The sequence below is a fragment of the Acomys minous genome (assembly GCF_964271855.1).
Source record: "Acomys minous genome assembly, chromosome: 9".
NCBI lineage: Eukaryota > Metazoa > Chordata > Mammalia > Rodentia > Muridae > Acomys > Acomys minous.
Window position 1 is genome coordinate 81,844,144 of NC_140490.1, and position 26,275 is coordinate 81,870,418.

Here is a 26,275-nt window from a genome sequence, read left to right on the forward strand (position 1 = left end):
TTTTTTTTTTTTTTTTTTTTTTTTTGCTTTGGCCGTCTTAGTAACTAATTTGAACATACGTAGTTATCTCCCGGTCGAAGAATTTTTCATAAAATTCTTGCCCTTAGATCCTTATTTACTTAAAATGTCACAATAAGTTCGTGCTCGTATCCATGTGGGATTTTTTCTTTCTTTTTTTCTTCTTTTTTTTTGGTTTTTCGAAACAGAGCTTCTCTGTGTTACCCTTGGCTTTGTAGACCAGGATGGCCTTGAACTCACAGCGATCCTCCTGCCTCTACCTCCGGAATGCTGGGATTAAAGGCGCCACCATGCCCGGCCCGTGTAGGATTTTTGGAAGCTTCAAAGGACTGTCAGTTGCGGTGGGAGGCAGGAACGTGAGCAGTTCGGGGTTGCTGTCTGCTACACACCAAGTCTGAGGTCAGCCTGAGCTACGTGAGACCTTGGCTTAAACATAAGTGCGCCCGGTTTGGGGAACTCTGCCTTAAGCCCCGCACTCGGGAGGCAGAGGCAGGACCCCTGGGAGTTCCAGGCCAGCCTGGTCTACATAGTGAGACCTGTAATAAAAAGAAGAATGTCTAATCCCAGCACTCGGGAGGCAGAGGCAGGCGGATCGCTGTGAGTTCGAGGCCAGCCTGGTCTACAAAGTGAGTCCAGGACAGCCAAGGCTACACAGAGAAACCCTGTCTCAAAAAACAAAACAAAACAAAACAAAACAAAACAAAAGAATGTGGGGATGGTGCCGGAGGCTCGGTAGCAGTCTGGGTTCAGCTGTGACAGGAGGATCAGCCTAGGTAGGCTACACGAGATTCTATCATAAGAAAAAATAGACTTCCAGATTCATTGCTATAACCCTAACGGGCTGACGTCTTTCAGAACACGCAGTTAAACTTAGGGACTATTATCGGTCATAGTTTATAGTAAGAACTTTGACGACCCAAATCTAGATAGTGTCGTGTTATACATCCCTACTGGGCCTCGGACCGGAAGTCCGTCCTCAACAATTCACACCCCTACTTTTCTCTTAAAAGCATATAGTGTTTTGCCTGCATGTAACCCTGCAGGCCAGAAGAGGGCACCAGATCACATTATAGATGGTTGTGAGCCGCCATCTGGTTCCTGGGAATTGAACTCAGGACCTTTGAAAGAGCAGGCAGTGCTCTTACCCACTGAGGCATCTCTCCAGCCCTTCTCTTCAAATCTTTTTTTGTTTGTTTTGTGTTTTGGTTTTTGGTTTTTGGAGACAGGGTTTCTCAGTGTAGCCTTGACTATCCTGGACTCACTTTGTGGACTAGGCTGGCCTCGAACTCACAGAGATCTGCCTTCCTCTGCCTTTGCCTCCCGAGTTCTGGGATTAAAGGCGTGCGCCACCACCCCGCGGCCTCTTCAAATCTTTAAATCACGTTCTCTTTACTATTTCCAAGCTTGTGTTTCCCCCCATGTCCTACTTAAGCCGTTTGCGCCCGGAAGTGATGCAGATCTAATTTTAGAACAGAAAAGCCAGTTTGGACCGCGCCTCCGTGACTGGAGTCTCGGGATTCGAACCTGTGCTCTGCTATATGCGAAGCAACCCTAGCGTGTCCCCCTTGTGACAGGAGTCGCTGCGAGGACTGCATTTCCCAGTAGGCCTGGCGACGGTGCGCATGCGCATTGGTCATGGGAGGCGCACAGCCGGATGATCAGGCTCCAAAGCTGGGATCCCAGAGAGTTGCTGAGTCTTACGAAAGGACCCGGCTCCGGCTGGAGGCACAGGTATTTCAGGCCTCGCGGGACCGGACGTGCGTGGTGGGCGTGGGTGTCCCTTGGGGCGACCCGAGGCCGGCGCCTGGGTTCTGGGGCCGGAGCCTGAGTTCTTAGTGTCAGAGTTTCAAGGGTCAGCGCCTGAGTTCTGGGGCCCAGAGTCCGAGTTCCGAGGGCCGGTGCCTGAGTTCCCGGGATTAGTGCCTAAATTCTGGGGCGCAGTGTGAGTTCCCAGGGACAGTGCCTGAGTTCTGGGGACGCAGCCTGAGTTCCGAGGTCAGTGCCTGAGATTTGAGGGTCAGTGCCTGAATTCTGGGGACGCAATCTTAGTTCTAGGGGCCGGAGCCTGAGTTCTGGGGCGAGGGGGTGGTGCGGGGGGGGGGGCGCAGTTCATGTTTGAGATCCCCGGGTCAGTGCCTGAGTTCTGGGGTTTAGAGATCGGGGTAGGTGCCTGAGTTCTCAGCTGGATCCTGTGTGAAATGGGATCCTTTCCTCCTGCGCAGGCCGCACGGAGATGGAACCTGTCATCTGTAGGACCATGGCTTGCCTACGGGAACCACAACCAGAGCCCTCGTTTTCCAGCCTGGTGAAGATGGCGGCCTGAGCCCCCGGCCCAGGCATGGAGTTCCTGCCAGCTCCACAGCATCCCCCAGGGCCCCCAGCCATGGACTTGGAGGGGCCCAAAGGCCCTGAAGCGCCCTCTGAGGACCACCCCTCCAGCTCCCAGTGGGCCTCAGGATCTGGAGGCCCTGTCACCCCGAGCGAGATGGAGCTGGACACATCCGGCGTGGGGGAGCTGGTCCGGCAGCTGGAAGCTCTGCCCGGCGACCTGGGTGGCCCATTCCCGGAAGGAGCCCCCTGCCCTCTGCACATCGCCACCGGCCAAGGCCTGGCCACCCAGGAGAGTGCGGATGTTGGTGGGCTCCTGTCGGCCGACGCCGGCGGGGACGACCTTCTGGGTCTGCTGAGATGTGAGGCGACTTCGCCTGCCCAGCCAGGTCCCCCAGATCCTCCACAGACTGTACCCCGCCTGCTGCAGCCACCTGAGGACCCAGCTGGAGACCCTGGGTCCCCCGGGTGGATGGAGGGGGCCTCGGCAGAGCCAGCAGACAGCAGGAGTTCCAGTAGCTCCCCAGAACCCTGGCTGGAGACCGCACCCCTGGTGACACAGCGGGAACCACCTGTGGATATCCAGGTAACAGTGTCAGCCCCCTCTGACCTCTGACCTGTGGCCCACAGCGCTGCCTGCCTGGGAACTCAGCCCTGCCCCTCTATCTTCCAGAACCCCGACACCCTGGCCTCGTGCCCTGCTGTCACCGAGGGTGAGTGTTCATTCTCATACGGGGACCAAAATGTTCTAGGACAGTTCAGAACCAGACTCTCAACTCTGACACAAAGCTTGAGTGGTGATGAAGGTCTAGGGAGGGGCTGGTTGAATTTCGAGCAGGTCCTAGAAGGCCGGAGAATATTCTGGAATCGCGGTCGATGCGGTGACTTACCTCAGGAGTGCCGAGCTCACAGAGTCTGCATAGGTCAGAAAGTTCTACAACCACGGGAGGAAGAGAGTCCTACTCCAAAGGGAGCCTTTAGAGCACCAAGTGTCAGCTTTGGGGTGACCCTCACGGGAAGCTGAGGCAGGAGGATGGCAGGTTCCACACGAGCCAGGGTTAAAAAACAGTAGTAACAAACCAACGTGATCTGGGCCTATGGGGAAGGGTCTGGCGCTAGCGTCATGGGTAGAATTGCTTGAGGGCTGTTGAGGACCTGGGCTCTAAGGCGCATGCGACTTTGACGCGTGGATGCCCTGCGCTGGCTGAAGAGAATTCTAGGTCCTTGTGGAAAATGGCCTCACTCCTCCTCTTTGCGTTTGTTAGGGAAGGGAGTCAGAGGACAGCTTGTGGGAATTGGTTCTCTCCGACCACCCTGTGGGGGTCCCTGGGATGAACTCAGGTTGCCCTGCTTGGCTGCAAATGCCTTTGCCCACTGAGCCATGCTGCGGGCCCTGCCTGATTCTGGAGTGTTAGGGGTTCGAGACACCACAGTGAGGCCCTGAGCGTCCAGCCTGGTCAGAAGGTTCTGGAAGAGGAGTCTATGAGCCTGGGTCCATTCCCACTGAGAGTGCCTCACAGTAGGGGTGACACTTCGCAGGAGTGGCCACCGGGTCTAAGCCCTGTGGATTCTTCTAGAAACATTTTTCTAATTTTGGACATTGTCTCGGTCAGTAGCTCAGGCAGGCCTTGAACTTGGATTCTCCTGCCTCAGACTCCCAAGTGGCTGAGATTCCAGGTCTGTGCATCAGGCCTAGGGGCGTGGATTCTTCTAGAACAGGTGATGGAACGCTCCGGTCTCCCATGTGTGAACTCATCGGACAGAACCCTGAGCTTCTTGAGCAACAGTTCGGGGACTGGGAACCCCAGAGCCCGCAGGGCACCCCATGATGGATGGGTTGGCCCACAACCTTTGCTGTCACCTGCAGTTCCAGGTCCCTGTGGACCAGAGGAGCTCATGGACGGGGTCATCTTTGGAGCGAAATATCTGGGCTCTACCCAGCTGCTGTCGGAACGCAGCCCACCACCCAGCACGCGCATGGTGCAGGCGCAGGAGGCCGTGGACCGGGTCAAGGTGAGCCAGGGTGGGGTTCTCGGGCTGCAGGGGGCAGGTGTCCCAATGACCAGGAACCCCTGTCCCCCCACTTTCCCCACAGGCCCCTGAAGGTGAGACCCAGCCCATGGCGGAGGTGGACGTCTTCATCTCCACCAAGCGGGTCAAGGTGCTGGCCGCTGACTCCCAGGTACCCGGAGGGCTGGGCCTCGCTGGTCATGGATATTTGGGGTCCTTGAGAGGCCCCTGGCCCACTTAGCATGTGTCCACAGGATGCCCTGATGGACCACGCCCTGCAGACCATTTCCTACATTGCGGACATTGGGCCTGTGCTGGTTGTGATGGCCCGGAGGCGGCTGGCCAGGAGGACCACGCCCCAGGACCGGCAGCGGAAGCTCTACAAGATGCTGTGTCACGTCTTCCACTCAGAGGATGTAAGAAGCCACAGTGGCACAGCCTTTGGAAGGTGCGGCCATTGGAAGCGTGGTGGATGGGTAGGAACATGCTGTCCTCCCACAGGCCCGGCTCATTGCGCAGGCCATCGGCCAGGCCTTCAGCATCGCCTACAGCCAATTCCTGCAGGAGAACGGCATCGACCCCAGCCAGGTGGGCATGCGGCCCTCAGAGGCCGCCAATCACCCGCACAATGGCGACCTGGACCACTTCTGCAACAGCCAGAACTGCAGGGAGGTGTGTGCTTGCTCTGCCCCAGCACAAACAGCCTACGCCCCACCCCCAACAAAAGCCCCGCCCCACTGAGGCTCCACCCACATCCCCTGAAGACGGCCCCGCCCCCAGGTCTGCATCCAGAAGCGACCTGGTGAGAGCCTGGGTGTCGCCCTGGTTGAATCCGGCTGGGGCTCGCTGCTGCCCACTGCAGTCATCGCCAACTTGCTCCACGGCGGCCCTGCCGAGCGCTGCGGTGCCCTGAGCATCGGGGACCGCATCACTGCCATCAATGGGACCAGCCTGGTGGGGCTGTCGCTAGCCGCTTGCCAGGCAGCTGTGCGCGTGAGTCGGGGTTCGGCAGCGCCTGGCCCCAGGGGGCTTGTAGGGTGTGTAGGAGTTGATGCCACTGATCACACCCCCGCGTTGCCTGGGGAATTGATGGGTGGGTAAACTGAGGCATACGGAGGCCTGAGCTGCGTGTGGTGGGTCCCTCAGGAGGTTCGGCGACACTCATCGGTGACACTGAGTATCATCCACTGCCCACCAGTCACCACGGCAGTTATCCACCGGCCTCACATACGCGAGCAGCTGGGCTTCTGCGTGGAGGATGGCATCGTAAGCCGGGACCCCCTGGCGGGTGTGGGGCAGAGGCTAGCCCACAACCTAGGGGCCGAGACTGAGCGCTGTCCCTCTCAGATCTGCAGCCTGCTGCGTGGGGGCGCAGCCGAGCGTGGGGGTGTCCGTGTGGGACACCGCATCATTGAGGTCAATGGGCAGAGTGTGGTGGCCATGCCCCACGCTCGCATCATCCAGCTGCTCACAGAGGCGCGAGAGGTATGTGTGTATCACCCACTCTCCCCCGATTGAACCCCATCATCTCGACCCATCTACTTGACCCCTCACCTCTGACCCCCCAGATCCACATCAAGACCATGCCAGCTGCCACCTACCGGCTGCTCACGGGGCAAGAACAGCCGGTGTACCTATGATGCCCCGCCCACATGTGCCTTCGTCCCTGCCACTGCCACCCCTGGGCCATCTGGGATCCCAGAGCCCTCGGCTTTGTATTATTTTCTAATGTAAAAACAAAGACAAAAAATTAAAGATTTATTAAATGTTCAAAAGCTCTGGGTTGTGCAGAGGAGATTGAGGCTCCAAAGAGAAGGCTAGTGGCAGGCCCGTGGCCTCTGAGATCACAGGTCCGTGGCTGGGCCCCAGTCATAGCCGTCGTCATCGGAGGATTCAACATCCCGGGCTCTTGTGAACTTCTTCCTCAGGGCCTCACGCTCGTAGGTCCTGAGGGGAGGAGGTGGGTGCTGTGCCAAGGTGGGCAGGCAAGCGGTGTGACCTCACCCACCCCACCAGGCAGTGTGGACACAGAGTGGGCAAGGCTGAGTTAGGCACTTGGGAACCGAAATCCTGCTTCCTTCAGTAAGCCTAAGCCCTGATGGGGCCTGTTGGCGCTTGGCCACTTACCGCATGCTGTCCTGGCGCCATTGGTCCCGGAGGTGACGGCCGTCAGCCTTGAGGGAAAAGGGATAGACATGCGTGGAGGGGCGGGGTACCACCAGGTGCTTGGAGAGTCGCACCCCCCCATGCCCAAGACCGTGCCTGTACCCACCTGTGTCTCCCACTGGGCCACAGTCATCCCGTGACCCCTCAGCCCCTGGTGGTCTAACCCCCACGTGGGCTCTGAGGACCGGGACAGGGCTGGGGGTGGGGCCTCCACATCCAAGTCCTGGGGTCCACCGCCCTCGCCCTCGCCGTCTGTGTAGACACCGCCCTCGCCGTCTGTGTCCTCGTAGTCGCTGTTGGCTCGACTATCACAGCTGAGGTCGCCAGAGCTGGCAGCTAGGCCATGGCCTGGCAGGTCAAGGTCCTCCGATGAGCCGTCCAGCTGTGGGGATATGAAGGCTGTGAACCCAGGGGAAACTAAGGCCCCTGCTCTGAGCGCCTGTGTCCTTGCTTCTCCCTCCCGCCCCCCCCCCCCCGCCTCCCTGCGCCCTCTTCCCCGGAACTCGCTGTGCCCTGCACCCCACACCTGGTCCTCTGCGGTCCAGATGGGTCGCGCCTGCTGCTGCTGCACCACAGCCTTGACTTCCTGGTACCAGGAGTCACCGGTGCCCTGCAGGGGGATGACGGCTGCAAGGACAGGGAGGCATCAGCAGGCAGGAACAACCGCCCCCAGCAGCTCCCCCTAACCCTCACCCATACGCCCCGCGCACCCACCCCCAACAGCTCCCCGTAACCCTCGCCCCCATCCCCACACCCGACACCCCGCGCACCTGTGAACAGGTGGCCGCTGTGTTTCTGAAGCTTCTGGGCCTGCGCGTACAGGCGGCGGCTGCTGCGGCGGGAGGCAGGGGCCAGCCACTCCCTGAGGGCCTTGAGGGCGGGCCTGCTCTCCGGAGCGCAGAAGATGACGATGGGGTAGTACTGCACGTAGTTGAGGCGCTCAATGGCGGAGGGGGTGACATCCAGGAGCGCGTGCTTGTCCTGGGCCCACATCACAGAGAAGATGAGGTGTCTGCTGTCGCAGCGGACCCTAGGCTTTGTGTGTCTCAGCTTGGTGTTCATCTATCAGCCAGATCTGCGTGAGTCCCAGGAATCTCCCAGCCTCCACATCTCCGGAGCTGAGATGACCAGCTTTATACGTGGGTTCCAGGGATTCGAACTCAGGTCCTCGTGCTTGTGAGGCTGAGCAGCTTCCATAGCCCTTCGGTGGTTTTGTGACATTTTTTTACCCTCCCCCCCCCTTTTGAGGTGTAGCAAAACTTGCTTTGCCTTAGGCTCATAACAATCCTGCCTCAGTTTCCCGAGTGCGGGCTTAGGGGTGTGGACCTGGGACCTGTGTCCTGCAGGAGCCCATGGCTCCCCAGAAGCGACTCCAGTGTGAAGCTGGGACACTGCACGCAGGGCCTCGCTGTCTCTACTCCCGGCTTACCCTCTCTGCGATCACCCGCACCGTGTCCAGTTTGATGATCTTGGAAGGGTTGTCAGTCCGGGACACGCTTTCTGAGGAGGCAGGGGGACAGTGATCAGTGGTGGCCCCCGTACAAGGGGGTCCTGCGGAGCCACCTTCCACCGCAGCTGCCCCCGCTGTACACTTAGTACAGCCGCCTCCAGCGTCCTGTGCCTGTGGCTCTGAGCACTGCCGGGGCCTCCAGGAGCGGGACCCTGGTGTGTCCTTCCTTTTCCTGGCTGAGTGATATTCCACCACGGGGCTATCGGTGTGGCTGAGAGAAACCCACCAGGGGCCCGGCTTTCCCCTCTCCCTTGCATCAGCCTCAGCGATTGTACCTCCTGATGACGAGTGAGGTGGCCAGGGACTTTGCCCTTTGAACCCCACCCAGCCTATTCTGTGGGCCTCCTTTCTGAGTGTCCTGAAGCCTGTCAGATACGGTTCTATGTTAAGACACACCCAGCATTGCCCAGCTCTTTAAGGTTCCCCTGAGCCCCAGAGCAACCCCTCACCTGCTAAATGCTCACCCTGAGCCTCACCCCATGGACCTCCATTTCCCTTTTTATTTACTATTTTTATTTTTAAAATTTATTTTCATTTTATTTTTTATTTTTTGGTTTTTCGAGACAGGGTTTCTCTGTATAGCCTTGGCTGTCCTGGACTCGCTTTGTAGACCAGGCTGGCCTCAAACTCACAGCAATCCACCTGCCTCTGCCTCCCGAGTGCTGAGATTATAGGTGTGCACCACCACGCCCAGCTTATTTACTATTTTTTTAATACTTTATTTAATTTTGGATTTATGTGCTTTGGTGTAGGGGTGTCAGATCTCAGAGTTACAGACAGTTGTGAGCTGCCATGTGGGTGCTGGGAATTGAACCCGGGTCCTTTGGAAGAGCAGGCAGTGCTCTTAACCACTGAGCCATCTCTCCAGCCCCTTATTTACTATTTTTAAAGATAAAGTTTGATGTAGCCTAGGCTGTCCTCCAACTCTGTATGTAGCCAAGGCTGACCCTGTATTACTAAACCCCCTGCCTCTGCCTGGTCACCAGGCCTAGTTTATTCTGGGGCTGGAGCCTTGATTTGAAGACAGAGTTTCATTAAGCTAACCAGGTTGCCCTGAAACCTGTCATCCTCCTGCCTCAGCCTTCAACAGCAGGGATCATAGGTGGGACGACACACATAAAGTGAATCAAAAATTTTAAAAAATAAATAAAAAGAGTGGCTCTTCAGGCAGTTAGCATGGTTCCCAGAGGTGGCTAAGGATACTGAGGGCCCAGATTGATTAAGGATGTCTGGCCTGGGCACAGGTGGGGTGGCACGCGCATGTCGCTGTTGCTCTGATCCAGCATCCAGGACCCCACGTCTCACCTGCAATTTCAAACTGGTCTGGCATCTCTGCTGTCAGCCTCTTCATGGCAATGTCCGCCACTGGCCCCAGGATCACCACAGGGCGCTTAAAGCTGGCTGGAAAGTAGAGAAAGCGACAAGATCAGGCTCTAGATCAGGGTGGTCACTCTGGTCACTCACCACACTGGAAGCCCCCCTCCTCTCAAGCACCACACAAACTAGGCGTGTCCAGCACAGGAAGCTAAGGCAGGGTTGCTGTGAGTTCAAGGCCAGCAAAAGGAAGTAGTTCTGTTTTGTTTCTGATCCTGTTTGCAACTATTAGATAAGTGGAACAAACTGGCAGGAAGCTAAGGCCATGCTGTGTCTGGCCCTTGGCTTGATTTTATAAATAAAGTTTTATTGACATGCACTCTGTCCATTGTCTACTTATCCTTGGTCTGCAACAAACTGAGCAGAGCTGAGCTGAGCTCTGTGTCTTTTATTTTATTTTTAATGTATACAATGTTCTACCTTCTTGTACCCCTGCAGGCCAGAAGAGGGCACCAGATCACACTATAGGTGGTTGTGAGCCACCATGTGGTTGCTGAGAATTGAACTCAGGACCTCTGTAAGAGCAGTCAGTGCTCTTAACCGCTGAGCCATCTCTCCAGCCCAACATCTTGTGTCTTATGTCCCATTAAAAACTTTGCCAGATGTGGTGGCGCATGCCTTTAATCCCAGTACTTGGGAGGCAGAGTCAGGTGGATCGCCGTGAGTTCGAGGCCAGCCTGGTCTACAAAGCGAGTCCAGGACAGCCAGGGCTACACAGAGAAACCCTGTCTCAAAAAAATAAAAAATTATTTTTCAGTCATTTATTTTGAGACAGGGTCTCACTTGCTGTTCTGGAAATCTCCATGTAAACCAAGTTGACCTCAAAATTCACAGAAATGCCCCTGCCTCAGTCTCCCGAGTGCTGGGATGACAAGCTTGTGCCACCCACAGGAAGTAGGGCATCTTGGGGAAAGCAGGCCATGGCCTTGAGCCCTTTGTGGCCTTGGAAGTAGGGTCCCATCTGGACCTTGTGTCCCCCCCATCCCGTGCCCACAGCCACCCACCTTCTCGCAGCACCACGCGCTCGTAGGGCGGGTAGTGTCCCTGCTTGGTCAGCACCGACAGGTCCTCCCGGCTCCGTTGGATCGTCGTCTTCTTGGCCCCTCGGCGGAGACCCCGGAGCCGCCAGAATTCAGCCCGGGGGTTGGCACCTGAGGAGGTGCCAGGCCCCAAGCCTGCCGCTCGCTGCGCGGCCTCCAGGCTGGCCAGCTGCTCCGCCCTGGCGAGCACAGGAGCCTGAGACACAGAACACTGCCCCAAACCAGCTGGGTGTGCGTGTGTGTGTGTGTGTGGGGGGATTCGAGCTGAGGACCCTGAACTGGGGATGTGAGGGATCATCTGGGGACCCAGTATCACCATGGGGTCCTCGGAGAAAGGCAGTAGGAGGAGGAAGAGGAGGAGGAGGAGGAGGAGGAGGAGGAGGAAGAGGAGGAGAGGCTGAACCCAATTCTGAAAAGGGAGGGCGGGGCCACAAGCCAAGGGCTGAGGTCTTTGGATGCTGGTACGGGGGACGGATTGGACTCTAGGAGGGAACTCTGCCTCAAGGATAAACGAATAAAAACAGCCACGCTATCCGTGCCCAGGTGTTACGCAGCTGCAGGACAGTCCCATGGTCCAGGGAGCCCTCAGCAACGGGGGGGGGGGACACACACTGAGCTGGGGAGCACCCCACCTGCTCTGGTTGGGGATGACACCCCGTTCTTGCTCTCGGAGATCTCTGCCCATGCGGGCGGCCAGCCAGAGGCCCCCACGGCTGCCGCTGTGTCCTTGGCCTGGCCCAGAGCCCGGGTACAGCGTGTCCACTACGTGGAAGACATCCCCGCGGGTGAAGCCCAGGCCGTAAGGCGGGCTTGGCTCCAGCTCGAAGTGTGTGCGGATATAAAAGGAGTCGCCCACGCGGGACTGGACCATCTTCCTAAAAACTGGGTACAGAGGGGGCTGCAGGTGACTCCGGAGAAGCCCATCCCTCCCAGGGACCTTGAAGGGACTTTGGGCACTGTCCTTGTGGGACCACAGGAGAGCCCTGACTTGTGCTCGGCCCACTAGCTTGCCATCCTTGTTTTATTTGTTTATTTATTTATTTTCGTTTTTCCGAGACAGGGTTTCTCTGTAACCCTGGCTGTTCTGGACTCACTTTATACACCAGAGTAGCCTCGAACTCACAGTGATCCACCTGCCTCTGCCCCCAAGTGCTGGATTTAAAGGTATGCACCACCAAGCCTGGCTAGGCACATGGCTTTGTGTCTGGTTTTTTTTTTTTTATATGAGGACCTGGGGCCTGGCAGGGACACCCCAGGGACACTCACTGTCCTGCTTGCTCTGTGTCACCAGCTCTACGTCCTCCCCTGGTGGCAGCCCCAACAGAAACTGCACAGCCTCTTCCCTTGTGAGGTTCCGAAAAGGCATGCCATTCACCTGCAGGGAAGGTACACGGGGTGAGGCTGGTGACAGTCACTGCGTGCCAAACCCGAGACTCTGCCTCCCCAGATATCTTGCCTCTGAGACCCAGTTTCTGCTCGCTGCTGAGTGTCACACAGACAGACACCAAGGTCCCGGGCAAAGAACCCAGGGAAAATCCAGGCTCAGGACACACAGCCAAGTGCAACAGACTCAGGCAGTGCCAAGAGAGGGACAGACCTCACCATGTAAAAACTCTCTGGGGTGAAAAAGCACTCGCTGCGCGACCATGAGGTCCTGAGTGCAAATCCCTGAAACCCACGGAAAAAGCCGAGCGGGGAGGAGGGGGCGCACACCTATGATCCCACCATTCATCCGGCTCAAGTGGGAGGGTTAGGCACACGAGGGGGGGGTAGCATGGGGGGGGAGAAGGGTCGAACACCAGGAGGAGCCAGGAACACACCCCCGGGGCCAGCTATCCCATGTCACCTGCAAGATCTCATCCCCTTCCTGGATGCCCTGGCCGTCGGCCGGGCTGCCTGCCTGCACCCCGGACACGAAGATGCCCACATCGTTGCCGCCGGCCAGCCGCAGGCCAATGCTCGCGCCCTTGGGGAAGCGCACGACACGCGTGTCGGGGCTGTAGCTACCAGAGAAGGGGTGGAGCTATCAGGCCGGCGGTGGAGGGTAACCTCGCCCCGCCCCCTACAGCCCAGTTAACAGCTGCTGACATTCCACAACCAGGGAGACAGGGTGAGGGCCTGCAAAACCACAGGCTCATTTGACGTACTCACCCACGGTCCTCCAGACTCTGCCGGCTGGGGACCCGGTAAATGTCACAGTGGCTTTCTCCAGGAGACTCTACAAAGAGAAATCGGGAAACCTGGAGTCTTCGCTCCTTGTACGGATTCGGAAAACTGCACCTAGCAACAAGCCAGCCCTGCTGGGGGATTCTAGGCGGGGCCCCACCCCTGACCACGCCTCCAGCCCCTCACTGGGGGATTCTAGGCGGGGCTCCACCCTGACCACGCCTCCAGGACCTTATAGTAGGGTTATAGCTGTTTAGCAAACTGCATCTCTCGGCCCTGCCTTTCACCCTTAGGCTTTAGGCACCTCACTCCCCAACAATCACCCACATCATCTCCCTTCCCTGCGTGGCTCAGCATGGCCGCTACAGGTCAGGAAGGCGGGAAAGCAGATGTCCTGTACCCTTGCCAGTGGCTCACCTGGTTCAGCCATCGCTCTCGAATCCACTGACCGGTCCCGCCTCCGGGGTTGTGGGGTCTCCCTGGGTGAGATGACAGACTCCAGTAAGTTGGGGTGCATCTGCACGGGTTCCCCCCCCCCAGATGCAGAGTCACCTCTGCTGAGAGCAGGGGTGTACAGACATGAGGTGTGGCCTCTGAAGGCCACCATCCTTCACTCACCCTGGGGAGTCCGTCTGGCTGTCCTCAGGGCTCCGCTGACCCTGCAGAGGTGGCGGAGGGATGTGGGATGGGGGTGCCTGGGACAGTTCCGAGGTCAGGTCTGAGATGTCTGTGAGGAGGGGCAGCAGGTCAGCCAGGGTCACACCTGCTTCTTGCGGGGTCATGTCACACAGGGGACCATCAAGGCCCTGATGTGCAAGGGGCCCCAGGACCTCACAGAATCCAGCCGTGTGGCTCTAGGTCAGTTCCCACCCCGGGAGCCTCCAGGAGCCAGGAGCCAGGCTTGCAGCTGCCATCCTGCTCCTCACCTTCCATAAGGGAGCTGTCACTGTCGCTCACTGCAGGAGGGATGTTCACCAGGAACTGCCCACTGTCCCTCAGCACCAGCAGCGTCAGCTCCCCTTCCGACTTCTCAATGAGCCTCCGTGTGTCACTCAGGGACAGATTAGCACTGGACACTCCGTTGATCTTAAATAAACGACAAAGACGTCTATGAGGGGGATGGGATTGAGGGAGGACTAGAAACACTTGCCCTGGGGTGTGTGTGTACGTGCAGAAACCGACAGACAGCAGGAGGGTTGGAAATAACGTCTGGGGCCGGGAATATGCCACTGCCCTCCTTGGCCTCAGTTTCCCCACCTGAAGCATAGGCCTAGCCTCACCTGCAAGATAAGGTCTCCCTCTTGCAGCCCGCGGTTCTGAGCGGCAAGGCCGGAATCGGTGATGTGTTTTATGAAGATCTGACTGCCCAGCTTCACCCCAAACTCTGGAGGGCAAAGGAGGGAAACTGACGCAGGGCACCTCAACTAGGAGCCCAAGGTTATTCAAACTGGCTTTGAAGTAATTTATAACCCTCCTGGTTCAGCCTCCAAAGTAGGCGGGTGTTCTACCACTGACCACGCCCCCAACCCGGCACTGATGACCCTAGGGGAGGGGCCCCACTCTGACCACGCCCCCGCCCCTCCCTTTTTTTTACATTGGGTGTGCAGCTCAGTCCTCCTCACCTTCGCTGTTTCGCCGCTTCACCAGCACAGACTTCGTTGGCTTCATGAGCACGTCCTGCTTGGGCAAGCGCTTGTAGCCGGACACCAGGTCCAGACCGTTGGCCTCGGATCCAGCCCCGGAGCTCCTGCGCCCGTGGCTGCCCACCCGGCCACGGCGACCTGTCCTGGTCCGGCGAGAACGCTCGGACCAAGATCGGCCTGAGCCACTGGAGGAGTCCCCCTCGTAGCCCCGGCCATGGTCAGCTTCGTCCTGGTCTGAGAGCTGGTGTCCAGCAGCGGGGCTAGCCTTGGTGGCAGGCAGCTGGACCCTGCGGGGACGCTTCACTGTCTGTCAGGATGACAAGAGACGTCAGGAGAGGCGGGAGGAGGTGAGAGATGGGCTCATCCGGAGGGAGGCGTCCCAACATGATCGCGACCATGGGCCGCACACGTGCAGCATAACAGCTAACCCAGGAGGTCCTACAATCTGACAGTCAGCCAGGACGGCCCCAGGATGTCCGTCATCCTGACTATACAGGGACAGAGGTGGTGGTGGTGGGGGCCTGGGGGGGAGGGTTAGAAAGAGGACCACAAGAATATCAGGGGCTGGAGAGATGCCTCCACTGTTAAGATCACAGGCTGCTCTTGTAGAGGTCCTGAGTTCGATTCCCAACACCCACATAGTAGCTCACAACAGTCTGTAACTATAGTCTCATGAAGTCAGATGCTGTATAGGCAGACAAAACACCTACATACATCAAATAAAAAAATTTTTTTGTCTTGTTTTTACAGACACGGTTTCTCTGTGTCCTGGCTGTCCTGGAACTCACTCTGTAGACCAGGCTGGCCTCGAACTCACAGAGATCCACCTGCCTCTGCCTCCCAAGTGCTGGGATTAAAGGTGTGTGCCACCACCACCCAGGAAAATAAATAAATCTTAATTTAAAAAAAAAGGAATTAAAGATCAACTTGGAAAATGGAGTGAGGCTGAGGAAAATTAAAGAAATAAAAAGAAACTGGCTCCATCAAGAATCCCAGTTATGGGGGCTGGAGAGATGGCTCAGCGGTTAAGAGCACTGACTGCTCTTCCAAAGGACCCACATGGCAGCTGACAACTGTCTGTAACTCTAAGATCTGATACCCTCACACAGACATATATGCAGGCAAAAACACCAATGTACATACAATAAAAGTAAATAAATTATTTTTTTTTAAAAAGAAAAAGAAACTAAATAGAAAAAGAAAGAAGAATCCCAGTTATGGTGGGCCATGGTCAGGGTGGAACCCCGCCTAGAATCCCCTAGTGAGGGCCTGGAGGCGTGGTCAGGGTGGAGCCCCACCTAGAATCCCCCAGTGAGGGGCTGGGGGCGTGGTCAGGGGTGGAGCCCCGCCTAGAATCCCCCAGTGAGGGGCTGGGGGCGTGGTCAGGGTGGAGCCCCGCCTAGAATCCCCCAGTGAGGGGCTGGGGGCGTGGTCAGGGAGGAACACAGGCTAAGTGTTCCAGTATTCCAGTCCCAGCATCCCCACAAAATAAAATACCAATAGAACTATGTAGTTCTACCTCCAATATCCCAGGGCTACCTGGCTTACTGGGTTGGGACTCAGTTTCCCCATCCTGTGTCCACTCACAATGTTAGCCGTTTTGGTGCAGGTCTTCAGGATCTGGATGGCAAAAGCAGACGTGACATTCTCTACGGAGACACCATTCACCATGACAATGTGGTCCCCGGTCCTGAGGGAGTGGACCCAGTAAGGAAGCTGAGGACAGTGCCCTCCTGCTTGGCCATCCATAGTGCTTGGCCATCCATAGTGCCCCCAGCCTCTTTACTTTTCTTTCTTCCTTCTTGGTATTTCCAAGACAGGGTTTCTCTGTGTAGCCCTGGCTGTCCTGGACTCACTCTGTAGACCATGCTGGCCTCGAACTCACAGTGATCCACCTGCCTCTGCCTCCCGAGTGCTGGGATTAAAGGTGTGCGCCACCACTCCCGGCTTTCCAGCTTCGTTCTAAGTAGATATTTTGATTTTTCCCTGTTGCCCTCAGCTGTGTTCTCCCTCCCTCGATCACTTATCAGCCCCTCAGGGCCAGGAGCCATTTCCACCCAGATTTCCGGAGCTCAGTTACAGGTCTCAGAAAACTGCTCCATTCTCAAGAACGGTCCAAGACTTTCCGTTCCAGTTCTCTGCCATCCTGCCCTCGGGCGCTGCCAGCCTAGCCTCTGGGACGCAAGGCCCTGTTGACGGAGCTGAAGGTGCCAGGTGCTTTCTGGCCTCCACCTTGGCCCCTCCTCCCAAGCTCCCTCTCTGAGCCTCACTGAAGCCTGCCCTCGGCGGGGCCTCCGGGTACCACGTCAGACACCACCACAGATCCGCTGGTCCGGTCGTGGCCTCCAGAGATGGCAATGCCAAAGCCGCGGCGGGGGTCCTGTGGGACGCGATGACAGGCAGGGGGTTGGTTATCTCACAGACCCAGGGGCTTCCCTCGGAGGAGGGGCGGGCGGGAGCTCACCTTGTACAGCGTGGCTGTGTGCTGTTCCCAAATAGTCAGCTCCTCCATGTCGGCCACCTGGTGGGGACAGAGGTGGGCTCAGGGGGCAAGGGAAGGCCCAGCAGGTGCCGCACTGCCTGCCCCACCCACCTCAGAGCAGCCTCCCCCGCAACAGCCCGGGGCTCTGTGGCCCCAGGGCTCCACCCTGCCCTCCCCCACCACAACCCACCTGGGTGGCCCTCCCTTACTCCTCCTGCCGCGGCCACAAGCCACCCTCCTGCCCACAGGCTGCACCCGCCCCCCCCCCCAAGCCGAACCCCCTCTACACAGAGCTGCGTGCCCCATTCCACCCCCAATCTCCCCAGCTCCGTAGTTCTGGTGCCTGGGCTTTCGTTTGTATCTTGGGGGGCCGGGGGGGGGGGAGGTCTTGCTCAGTAGCCTAGGTTAGCTCCAAAGTCATGGCAATCCTCCTGCCTCGGCTTCCTCCGCGGCGGAGTCCTGTGGGGATCGCAACAAAACCCACCCCCGGGCAGGACTTTTTCTTCAACTGTCATTCCGCATGCTTAGCTGCCCCCAACTGTGGAATTTTTATTTCTTGGCTTTCCTTTAAGATTAAGGCTGCCAGGGCTCCGTAGGGGGAGGGGAAGCAGGTGGCCAGGCTTGTCCCAACCTGCCCAGCTTGTCCCCGCTGGTGTGGGCCGGTCTCCTGTGGATAGCGCAGGCTTTGTCTAAAAACCCTCCGGGGTTCCCCAGTGCCTTAAGGATTAATCCGATCCCCGGCTCCCCATACCTGCCCTGACCACGGACTTAGCCGCTGTCCTCCACAGGCCCTGAGACCCGACCTATCCATCATTCAGCCCGGGCGACAAGCCTACGGCAAACTCCTATTCAGCCTTTACAGCCCCAGGGCTACGGTGTCTCCTCATACCCATCCGACATTCCTCTGCGCCCTGGAGTCTGGGCAGTGACAACCTAATCCCGCTCACTCCACAGATTTCCCCCGAGTCTCGGCTGGGGGAGGGGGGCGAGTTTCAAAACCAGAGGAGGCCGGTTGATACGATCGAGATGTAAAGTGAATAAATTGATTAATTTTAAAAAAAAAAAAAAAGGAAGAAGGAAAAAGGCCCTCAGCCCCGCCCCTCTGGGTGAGCGCTGGCCCCGCCCCTGCCACCTGCGGCACACACACACAGCCCACGGAGCCAGAGCCGGAGGGGACTAGGTGGGACGAGCCACCCGCCCAGAGTCACCGGCTCCCCGCCCGCCCCTCCCCCCTCAGGCCAGGCACACGGGGTGGGGGTGGGGAGGCCTAGGGAAGGTCATTCCTCCTTCTAGGCAGGGAGAGAAAGCCTTGCAGACCTAGAGCTCCGAGCTGTGACCCAGCGGCCGAAGCCTCAGTTTACCCTTCTTGGGTGTGAAGGAGCCTGGGGTTTGGGCTGCAGGCTCGAAGGGCAAAGTCCCCCCCCCCAAGGTCCCCAGAACAGGCTACAGTCACCCCACCCGCCAAACTCCTTGTACACAGTAGGTGCCCTATAAAGGCCGGCGACCCAGAAACAAAACACAGCCAACCACTTCCAAGACCACGCACCGGCGGCCTCACACTGCCCGTGTGGGATTCGAACTCAGGTCTGTGGGAGAGGAGGTCGAGGAAGCGCCGAGAGGTGGCTCTTGGGACCAGCTCACGGGATTTATCTTGCTATGCAGCGCCAGACTAGCTACCCCCGCGCCTCTCCGGGCCTCAGTTTCCCCGCCTGTTAAGCAGGTGGACAGAGTTCTGAAAGCCTGACCTCTCTCCCATCCCTTCAGTAAAGCGACAACCCCACCCGTGCCCCCCACCGCGCTGCCGCCGCACACGGCGCTACTCGCCTGGAATCTCACCGCCATGGTGCAAAGAGGGGGTCCCGGGAACGGTCAGGCAGCCGACCCCCCTGAACCGGGAGGGTCCCGGGAGGATTCAGCAAGCCCCCGCCTCGGTCTGGGGGGCTCGCGCCGGGTTCGGGGCCGCGCCCCAGCCTTCCTCCCGGCTGCACCTGCTCTTCCTCTTCAGGTCGGCGGCCGCCCCGCCCCACACGGCGCGCCTCCGGGAACGGGCTCCGCGCCTGGTTTTCCGCACAGCGGGCTGAGCCCCGCGGCCCGGGCCGCAGAGTGGACGGGCGGGGCTGCCGGGAAAACGCGGAGCGGAGTCCCGGGCCTGGGGACGGTTCTGTTCTGTTGCTTTCCCGCCCGGGAAACAGACACTCGCGTAGGCTCGTCCCGGCGGCCCGTGGGCCAGGAGCTTTGCGAGGGAGTCGGGAGGAGGCAGAGGCTGTGAGAAGGCAGGGAAGGACGGTGCCGGTGGGGTTCGGAACGTGGGATAAGAGTTTGCCACGACCAGGAGGACTCCCGCTCCCCGCCCCTTGCATTGGAGTGTTTGTTATGAAAGCACGAGGACCCGAGTTCAAATCCCCAGCTCCCTTGAGGCGCGTCCCTGCTCGAGGCTCGCTGCGGAGATCTGGCGGCCCCTGGCGGCCACCGTGCGAACTGCAGGGACTTGGCGCGCAGGAAACAAAATCAAACGCGCCTGAAAAAGCAGTTTTCCAGCCACGCATGCCTTTACTGCCAGCGCTCGGAAGGCAGAGGCAGGAGGATCTCTGTAAGTTCGAGGCCAGCCTCGTCTACAAAGTGAGTCCAGGACAGCCAGGGCTACACAGAGAAACCCTGTCTCGCAAAACCAAACCAAACCAACAAAAAGGACAACGCAATCACATTCCTGGTCTTTCCCGGGTCATTTCAAACTCAGACTTCTCCCTCCTCGGGGCCTCGGGGCTGAAAGGTAACTAGAGGAAGGACCAGTCACGGAAGCCTCCACCTGGGCGAGGGGTGGGAGGATGTCACCTGGATGGGCGGGGCTAGTGCTGGCCACACCCACACATTCCTCACTGTAAGGGGAGCCTGATCCCAACCCAACCCAAGGTCAAAGGGCGCTAACAACTCCCGCCCCCCAGGGCGGGCAGCCCTCACAGCTCTGTCTGGAGGAGGAAGTGAGGGTGTGAGAGGGCCAGAAGGAAAGCAGACACTCTAAGGTGTCCTGGGAGGCTCCCCGGAGAAGGTGGGCATACAGCTGCGGTTTTGAGGGTTAGTGAGGAGTCCGCTGAGGCAATCTAATCAAAATCTTTGGGCTAGGGTTGTGATGCCTTTAGCCAACCCCAGCACAGGGGAGGCAGGGGCTGGCGGATCTGTCAGTTCAAGGCCAGCCTGGTCTACAGAGCAAGTTCTAGGGCAGCAAGGGCACAGTGAGCACTTGTCTAAAAGAAAAAGCCAGGCTTGGGGTGCACACCTCTATTCCCAGCACCTCGAGGCACCCTAGGGCCTCACAGCGACCTGCCTGCCCTGAGATTTCATCCCAGTCACCGACAGACCTTGTGTGTTCTCCGATCCTCAGGGTTGGAGGTTCAATCTCGGGTCCTTTGCCTGTTCTCTGTGTGTCCTCGGAGAAGACCCCGCCCCCCAGCCCCCCAGGCCCCCAGCCGCTCTCTGCCCCCACTTCAGCATCTAGCATTATGGGTAACAAAAATCCTCGGTTCTGCATGGCAAAGTGCGCAGATGCACCGAAAGGGACACTCCAGTGATTTGTCTATTTGCAAGCCGCCGTCTGTGCCTCGGTTTCCCCATCTGGAAATGGGAGTGATAGCTGCACCTGTTCCTAAGGTTTGACGAGTTGCCTTACGATGTAGCCGCGATCATTAGGGCAGATTCTGCCGTAGTTCTGACACAGGGTCTCAACGTAGCCCAGGCTGTTCTGAAACTCACAATCCTCCTGCCTCAGCCTCCACAGTAGCTGGGACCTATCTTGGGCCATGTGAGATAGTTGAGGGACGGGCGGGGCTTGCCGCCACGCCTGCGGCCCTATGTTTGGATCTCCAAACTGCACTGAGTGGAAGGCGACAAAAATCTCCGCACGTTACGGCATGTGCGCATGCGCACACACAAATAAGTATTTCGTGAGAATGGACCGGACCGTGCAATCACCGCCCCCCCCACCCCCCACCCCGCGACCCAGGTGCATCCCGGACCAGCGCTCCGTCTGCAGGCCAGAAAGGGGGTGAAAGATGGGAAAGCAGACGGGTCCACAAGCCGTCTAGGGGGACTCTGCTTGCCTGTTATCAGTACATCTAGGGAAGCTGAGGCCTGCGCGAAGGGCAGGGCCTGTGGTTGTGGGGAGGGTGGCTGAAGCAGGGGGGTAGGGTGGGGGGTGGGAGGGAGCTGGGGAGGAGGGTCACTGAGGGCTGGGATGTCCCCTCAGGTGTGTGGCAGGACAGGTCTGACCGGAACTCAAGAATGTCCCAAGAGCTTTGTGCTGGGTCTGCAGGGAGGGAGGAGCGGACCCTGCCCTCGGGAGGAGGGACGGATTGGAGGCTGTGCGGGGAGGGGGGTGACGGGAGGCAGGGATCTAGGTCCCGGACAGATGGCCCTAGGACGGTGCAGCCTCAGTGTGGTGGCACTCAACAGAGGCTGCGTGGCTTTGACCCCGGGGAGGAGGGAGCCAGCAAGAGTTCATTGAAGTTATACCGTAGAGAAGCAACTGGAAGCTGCCGCCCCCCATTTCCACGGCCCGTGCACGTTCGTGCGCTTGCACCACCAGGTGCACTAACATTAGTGGTGGCACACACCTGTCACCCCAGCGCTCCTGCGGGGGCTGGGGGAGGGAAGGGGCAGGAGCTGGGGCAGGAGCATTGCTATCAGTTCTAGAGGAGCCTGGACTGCACATTGAGGTCCAGGCAGGCAGAGCTGCGGAGCACCACAGCAAAGCACACAGTAGGACAAAGAAAAATACAGTGGAGTCTGAGGAGCTGTCGGGAAGGGCCTTTGGGATGCTGAGGACCAACCAAGCCTACGGTTCCCTCTCCAACCCAGAAGCCGTCATTCCTGCCTCAGTTTTCCCTTCTGTAAAACAGGGCTCCCAATCTGACTCAGAAAGGCCAGCCTGAGCCCGGAGTGGTGGCGCACGCCTTTAATCCCAGCACTCGGGAGGCAGAGGCAGGTGGATCACTGTGAGTTCGAGGCCAGCCTGGTCTACAAAGCGAGTCCAGGACAGCCAAGGCTACACAGAGAAACCCTGTCTTGAAAAACAAAACAAAACAAAAACAGAAGAAGAAGGAGGAGGAGGAGGAGGAGATTTGTTTGGCAAACTGTGAGCACTACTCCATTGATGGAGAAACAGATCCCGGAGGGTACCTAAGGCTTCGGACACATCGCAAAATGAGCTCTGTGGCAGCCTGGTCTACACAAGGAGTTCTGGGACAGCCAGGTCTACATAGTGACAACAACAACAATTCCCCACCCCCACCTCCCACCGCCACCAACAAGAACAACCGAAAGCTGTAAGAAAGGCCTCAGGTTCAGTTTAATGTCTGTATTTTTTGAGGGTGGGGGAAGGGGTTCCCCCCTTCTCTAACCCTGGGACACCAGACACCACTCCTGGTTCCCGTGTGCCCCCTCTTGGTTGAAGCTGGTATTGCAGCCCCAAGCACTTTAGAGCAGCCCAGGCTAGCCTTTCTTTTTCTTTTTGTTTCGTCTCTCTCTCTCTCTCTCTCTTTTTTTTTTTTTTTTTTTTTGATTCTCTGAGACAGGGTTTCTCTGTTACACAGAGCCCTGGCTGTCCTGGACTCACTTTGTAGACCAGGCTGGCCTCAAATTCGCAGGGATCCACCTGCCTCTGCCTCCTGAGTGCTGGGATTAAAGGCGTGCGCCACCATGCCCAGCTTGCCAAACACATCTTACTCCAAATGGCGGGCTTGGCTCGGGGGGGTGGGGGGACCCCTGAGAAGGGGGCCCTCCGTGCAGACGAGCAATGCCTCTAGCTCAAGAACGGCCCTATACATAGCTCCAGAGTGACCTTTTTAATAATTTAATTTCCGGGTAGGGTTTCACGTGTGCCCCTAGTGTCCTGCCAACTGTCCCACCTTGCCTCTGGCCTCTGGACCCCTGACCACGGACCTCCATCTCAGCGCGGTCCCTCCACCTGTTCCTTCCTCACAGACACCCCCTTATCAGCCACCGGAGGTGCACAGGAACACGGAGGCAGCTCCCTCTCTTGTGCAGCCCCCCCCCCACGGCTCCCACCTACCCTGCAGCCACCAGGCCCTGCCCCTCGCTCCCTCCACTGCAGCCACGAGGGCGAGGGCGCCTCGCTTCCTGGAGCACCTGCCCTGGGCATAGCTTTCTGTCCAGGCCTGTTGCCACCCCAGACTTTAGTTTGGGTGCCTACTCCTGTTCCTCAAACATTTGCCCAGATGTCTTGCCCCATCCCTATTCCCCACTGCTCCCAACTTCCTAAAATACAGCAAGCCACACATGGCGGCCCACAACCTGCCATCCCCGGGCTCAGAGGTGGAGGAGTGAAGATGCAGAGTTCGAGGTTAACCCTGGGCTACTTATGGACACAGACACCAGCCTGGGCGATGTGAGATCCTGTCTCCAAAAATGGAAAAGATAAAATTGTGCGTTTCTGGCCAGCCGTGGTGGCGCACGGCCTTTAATCCCAGCACTCGGGAGGCAGAGGCAGGCGGATCGCTGTGAGTTCGAGGCCAGCCTGGTCAACAAAGTGAGTCCAGGACAGCCAAGGCTACCATAGAGAAACCCTGTCTCAGAAAACCAAAATAAATACATAAATAAATAAATATTAATTTCTGAGCCTTGCCACCAATATATACCTGGCGTGCTGTAAATGTTCAGTAAACGCACTTTGTTGTTAGGCAGCTTGTTGCCACAACTTGGTGTCCTACTGACCTCGGCCTTGCCCAAACGGTGTTGGGTTCTACCCTGCACTGAGCAAACACTGTCTCCCTGGCAACCCGCCAGCTCCAGGAGGAAGGACTGAGCCCAAATTCTCAGTGTGGACTTTCCCCAGACTCGGGGTCACACGGAAGTGCCTGGCCTGACTGGCAGCGACTTTTGTAGATGTCAAGCCTGGGACAGCTTCTTAGGGGGACAGCTCTGACACCCCCCCAGCCCACCCCAAACCCGTGACAATCTTACTCTACTGTGCATCCCTGGGGAAGTGACTGACCCTCTCTGGGCCTCAGTCCATTTTATGCCAAACAATAGGGAACTAACTGGAAATCAGGACCAGCTGGGACTCACAGTGCCAGGTCCACCCTGCGCCCTGAGCCTTCCTGGTCCAGAATAAAGTCACCTCAGGAGGAGGCTAAACATGCCCTCCTGAAGGAATTGTTTTTCTTTGTTTTGGGGCTCCCTGTGCTCCTCCTCTTCTCTGGAGCCCTCTCCACCTCCTTCAGGCGTCTTCCATCCAGTCTGTCCTGTCCCTTACTCTGTCCCAGCTCGGCTGACAGGCTCCACGGAGCTGAGGGAGCCCACGTCCTGTCCAGTCCCCACAGTGTAAAACCTAGGACAGGTAACACTCATGCCTTGGAAATTTTGGGTGGCCCTCTGGAGAGTTCCAGAAAAACTCAAGAGTTAGTCCAGGGGTACCCCCAACTTCCTCTGCTATCTCTTCACACTGTCACGGGCAGCTGAGCCGCCTCCTGCCGGGGGAGCAGGGGGTCAGCGACCAGCTTGCTGCCCACACCTCTTCAGCCACCACCTGCGTTCACAATGACCCTTTGAAGGCTTGGCTGCAGCGTCCTGGGCGCTGTGCCAGGGCAGAAACTGCAGCCGCACGAAGTCTTGGAAACTGTGTCAGATGCCCACACAGGATGCCAGCTTCCGGCTCCCGGGGGGTGGGGTGGGGGAGCGGGAGCACCAAACTTGAGGGTCCGGGGAGCCTGAGATTGGGGTCACCTGGATTCATAAAGCCCTCAGGGTGAGCTCAGCTGGAGACTTACCCGTCTTGAAGGCTGAGTGCACGCAGGGTGAGTGGTGGCGCCTGGGTCCTGGATGGCTGCCTGTCATGGGTGGCAGGGAGGAGACCCAAGCTGGCTGCTCAGGCCAGACGACCTGTTTCTTCGCCGCCGCGGACGCTCTAGCCCTAGCGGCGTGGAGGGAACGGGGCGGGCGGGCGGGCGCGTCCCTTTGCCGGGTGGGACCAGTAGGACTGTGCGCAATGGTGAGTGCAAGAAAGGCCAGCCTGCAGGTGGGAGGGCAGGTGGCTCTGTCGCAAAGTACTCTCACGTGGCAGGACAGGCCTTAACCCCTGAGCACCCAGAGGCCGACCTAGGCCTGCGCCCCACAAGTGACACAGAGTAGGTGCTCAGGAAACACTGAGCACACTAAGGTCATGCCTCTTGTTGCAACCCACCTGCTGTCAAGCTTCCTGCTTTCATTAATAAGGGGTGACACAGGGTGGAGCAGGACTCAGCTGAGCCAAGCCCCAGCCCTTCACTGGGGGATTCTAGACGGGGCTCCACCCCGACCACGCCCCCAGCCCCTCACTGGGGGATTCTAGGCGGGGCTCCACCCCGACCACGCCCCCAGCCCCCTCACTGGGGGATTCTAGGTGGGGCTTCACCATGACCACGCCCCAGCCCCTCACTGGGGGATTCTAGGTGGGGCTCTACCCTGACCACACCCCTAGCCCCCTCACCGGGGTATTCTAGGCAGGGCTCCACCCTGACCACACCCCCAGCCCCTCACTGGGGGATTCTAGGCGGGGCTCCACCCTGACCACGCCCCCAGCCCCTCGCTGGGGGGATTCTAGGCGGGGCTCCACCCCAACCACGCCCCCAGTCCCTCCACCTCTTAGCCACACCCAAGATCATTATCCATTATATTGGCATTGACTTCCTTGTATGACTTTCCAGTTTCAGGTTTTGGTTTGTTTTTTTTGTTGTTGTTGCTGTTGTTGTTAACTTTGCTTCCTCTTGGTTTGAGCTCCAGTGACCTAATTCCTTCCTGTGATGGCCAAACAGTTCTCAGTTTTTACCAGGTGTTCAGATCTTTGGAGGGGTTGGTGACACCCCCCACACACTATAGTTCCAGCCGCAAGACGGCTTCAGATTCTGGTTTCTCACCTGCTCTGAGGAGGCACTGATGCTGCGTCTCCAGGGACCGCACTATGGAAGCCCTGGCACTAGTCAGGCTGACTAGGTTCCACCCATGCCACCCAGCAAAGCGCTCTTTCTGGTGAGATTGTCGCAGTGCAGAAGCAGGCTGGCCATGCCTGTCATCTTAGCAGAGGGGAAGCTGAGGCAGGAAGCTCAAAGTTATCCTCAGCTGCATACTGAGCTAGAGAACAGCCTGGACCATATGTATAATATATATTAGTAGAAATGAATTTTACTACTATTGTTTTATCACTTGACAATATAACATAAATTATCAATAGAAATAAGCATATATAGCATATTGGAAAGTAAGATATATATAGTTTGTTTGTTTGTTTGTTTTGAGATAGCTGTAAAATTTTTTTTGAGACAGGGTTTCTCTGTGTAGACCAGGCTGGCCTCGAACTCACAGTGATCCACCTGCCTCTGCCTCCTGAGTGCTGGGATCTCAAGGAGAGAGAAACATGTTTTTTTGTTTTGATCCCAAGATGGGATGAGGAATGGACTTGTGAGAGAGCAGGGGATCTTAATCCACTAGAAGATGACTCAGCTCGTGTGGGAGTTTGATTGCTGACAGCTGAAAAACAGGTGGACAGACT

The 26,275-nt window shown here is 57.9% G+C and overlaps 2 protein-coding genes across 8 annotated transcripts; one reads left to right on the forward strand and one right to left on the reverse strand.

The window, feature by feature from the left end:
• Positions 1-231: 231 nt before the first annotated feature.
• APBA3 (amyloid beta precursor protein binding family A member 3) lies at positions 232-6,131 on the forward strand. 5 transcript variants are annotated; one of them, XM_084796496.1, is made up of 12 exons: positions 241-417; positions 1,593-1,749; positions 2,241-2,932; positions 3,020-3,059; positions 4,214-4,359; positions 4,442-4,528; positions 4,611-4,772; positions 4,858-5,028; positions 5,137-5,349; positions 5,503-5,622; positions 5,704-5,841; positions 5,925-6,131. In XM_084796496.1, the coding sequence occupies exons 3-12, from the start codon at positions 2,357-2,359 to the stop codon at positions 5,994-5,996; spliced, it is 1,725 nt and encodes a 574-aa protein (XP_084652622.1). In that variant the 5' UTR covers positions 241-417; positions 1,593-1,749; positions 2,241-2,356; the 3' UTR covers positions 5,997-6,131. The 5 variants fall into 5 exon arrangements, with proteins under 5 accessions (XP_084652620.1, XP_084652618.1, XP_084652622.1 ...); XM_084796494.1 differs by having other exon boundaries at positions 232-417; positions 2,320-2,932; positions 5,503-5,841; XM_084796492.1 differs by having other exon boundaries at positions 233-417; positions 5,503-5,841.
• On the reverse strand, positions 6,102-24,773 carry TJP3 (tight junction protein 3). 3 transcript variants are annotated; one of them, XM_084796476.1, is made up of 21 exons: positions 24,519-24,773; positions 16,720-16,776; positions 16,526-16,635; positions 15,843-15,945; positions 14,235-14,562; positions 13,893-13,996; positions 13,539-13,698; positions 13,231-13,339; positions 13,030-13,091; positions 12,598-12,664; positions 12,293-12,449; positions 11,713-11,821; positions 11,079-11,328; positions 10,411-10,625; positions 9,338-9,433; positions 7,952-8,022; positions 7,293-7,503; positions 7,049-7,149; positions 6,629-6,904; positions 6,484-6,530; positions 6,102-6,303 (listed from the first exon to the last, which is right to left on the reverse strand). In XM_084796476.1, the coding sequence occupies exons 2-21, from the start codon at positions 16,765-16,767 to the stop codon at positions 6,201-6,203; spliced, it is 2,727 nt and encodes a 908-aa protein (XP_084652602.1). In that variant the 5' UTR covers positions 16,768-16,776; positions 24,519-24,773; the 3' UTR covers positions 6,102-6,200. The 3 variants fall into 3 exon arrangements, with proteins under 3 accessions (XP_084652602.1, XP_084652601.1, XP_084652600.1); XM_084796475.1 differs by lacking the exon at positions 24,519-24,773 and adding an exon at positions 18,574-18,820; XM_084796474.1 differs by lacking the exon at positions 24,519-24,773 and adding an exon at positions 18,562-18,820.
• Between the last annotated feature and the right edge of the window lie 1,502 nt (positions 24,774-26,275).

What these genes read in the sequence shown, in the direction of transcription:
- APBA3 (XM_084796494.1), top strand. Translation starts at nt 2,357, where the DNA reads ATGGAGTTCCTGCCAGCTCCACAGCATCCCCCAGGGCCCCCAGCCATG. An exon ending in AACCACCTGTGGATATCCAG is followed by an intron (nt 2,933 to 3,019) that starts GTAACAGTGTCA and finishes TCTATCTTCCAG; the next exon opens with AACCCCGACACCCTGGCCTC. An exon ending in GTGCCCTGCTGTCACCGAGG is followed by an intron (nt 3,060 to 4,213) that starts GTGAGTGTTCAT and finishes TGTCACCTGCAG; the next exon opens with TTCCAGGTCCCTGTGGACCA.
- TJP3 (XM_084796474.1), bottom strand. An exon ending in ACACAGCCACGCTGTACAAG is followed by an intron (nt 16,636 to 16,719) that starts GTGAGCTCCCGC and finishes CGCGTCCCACAG; the next exon opens with GACCCCCGCCGCGGCTTTGG. An exon ending in GTCATCCCCAACCAGAGCAG is followed by an intron (nt 10,626 to 11,078) that starts GTGGGGTGCTCC and finishes TGTGCTCGCCAG; the next exon opens with GGCGGAGCAGCTGGCCAGCC.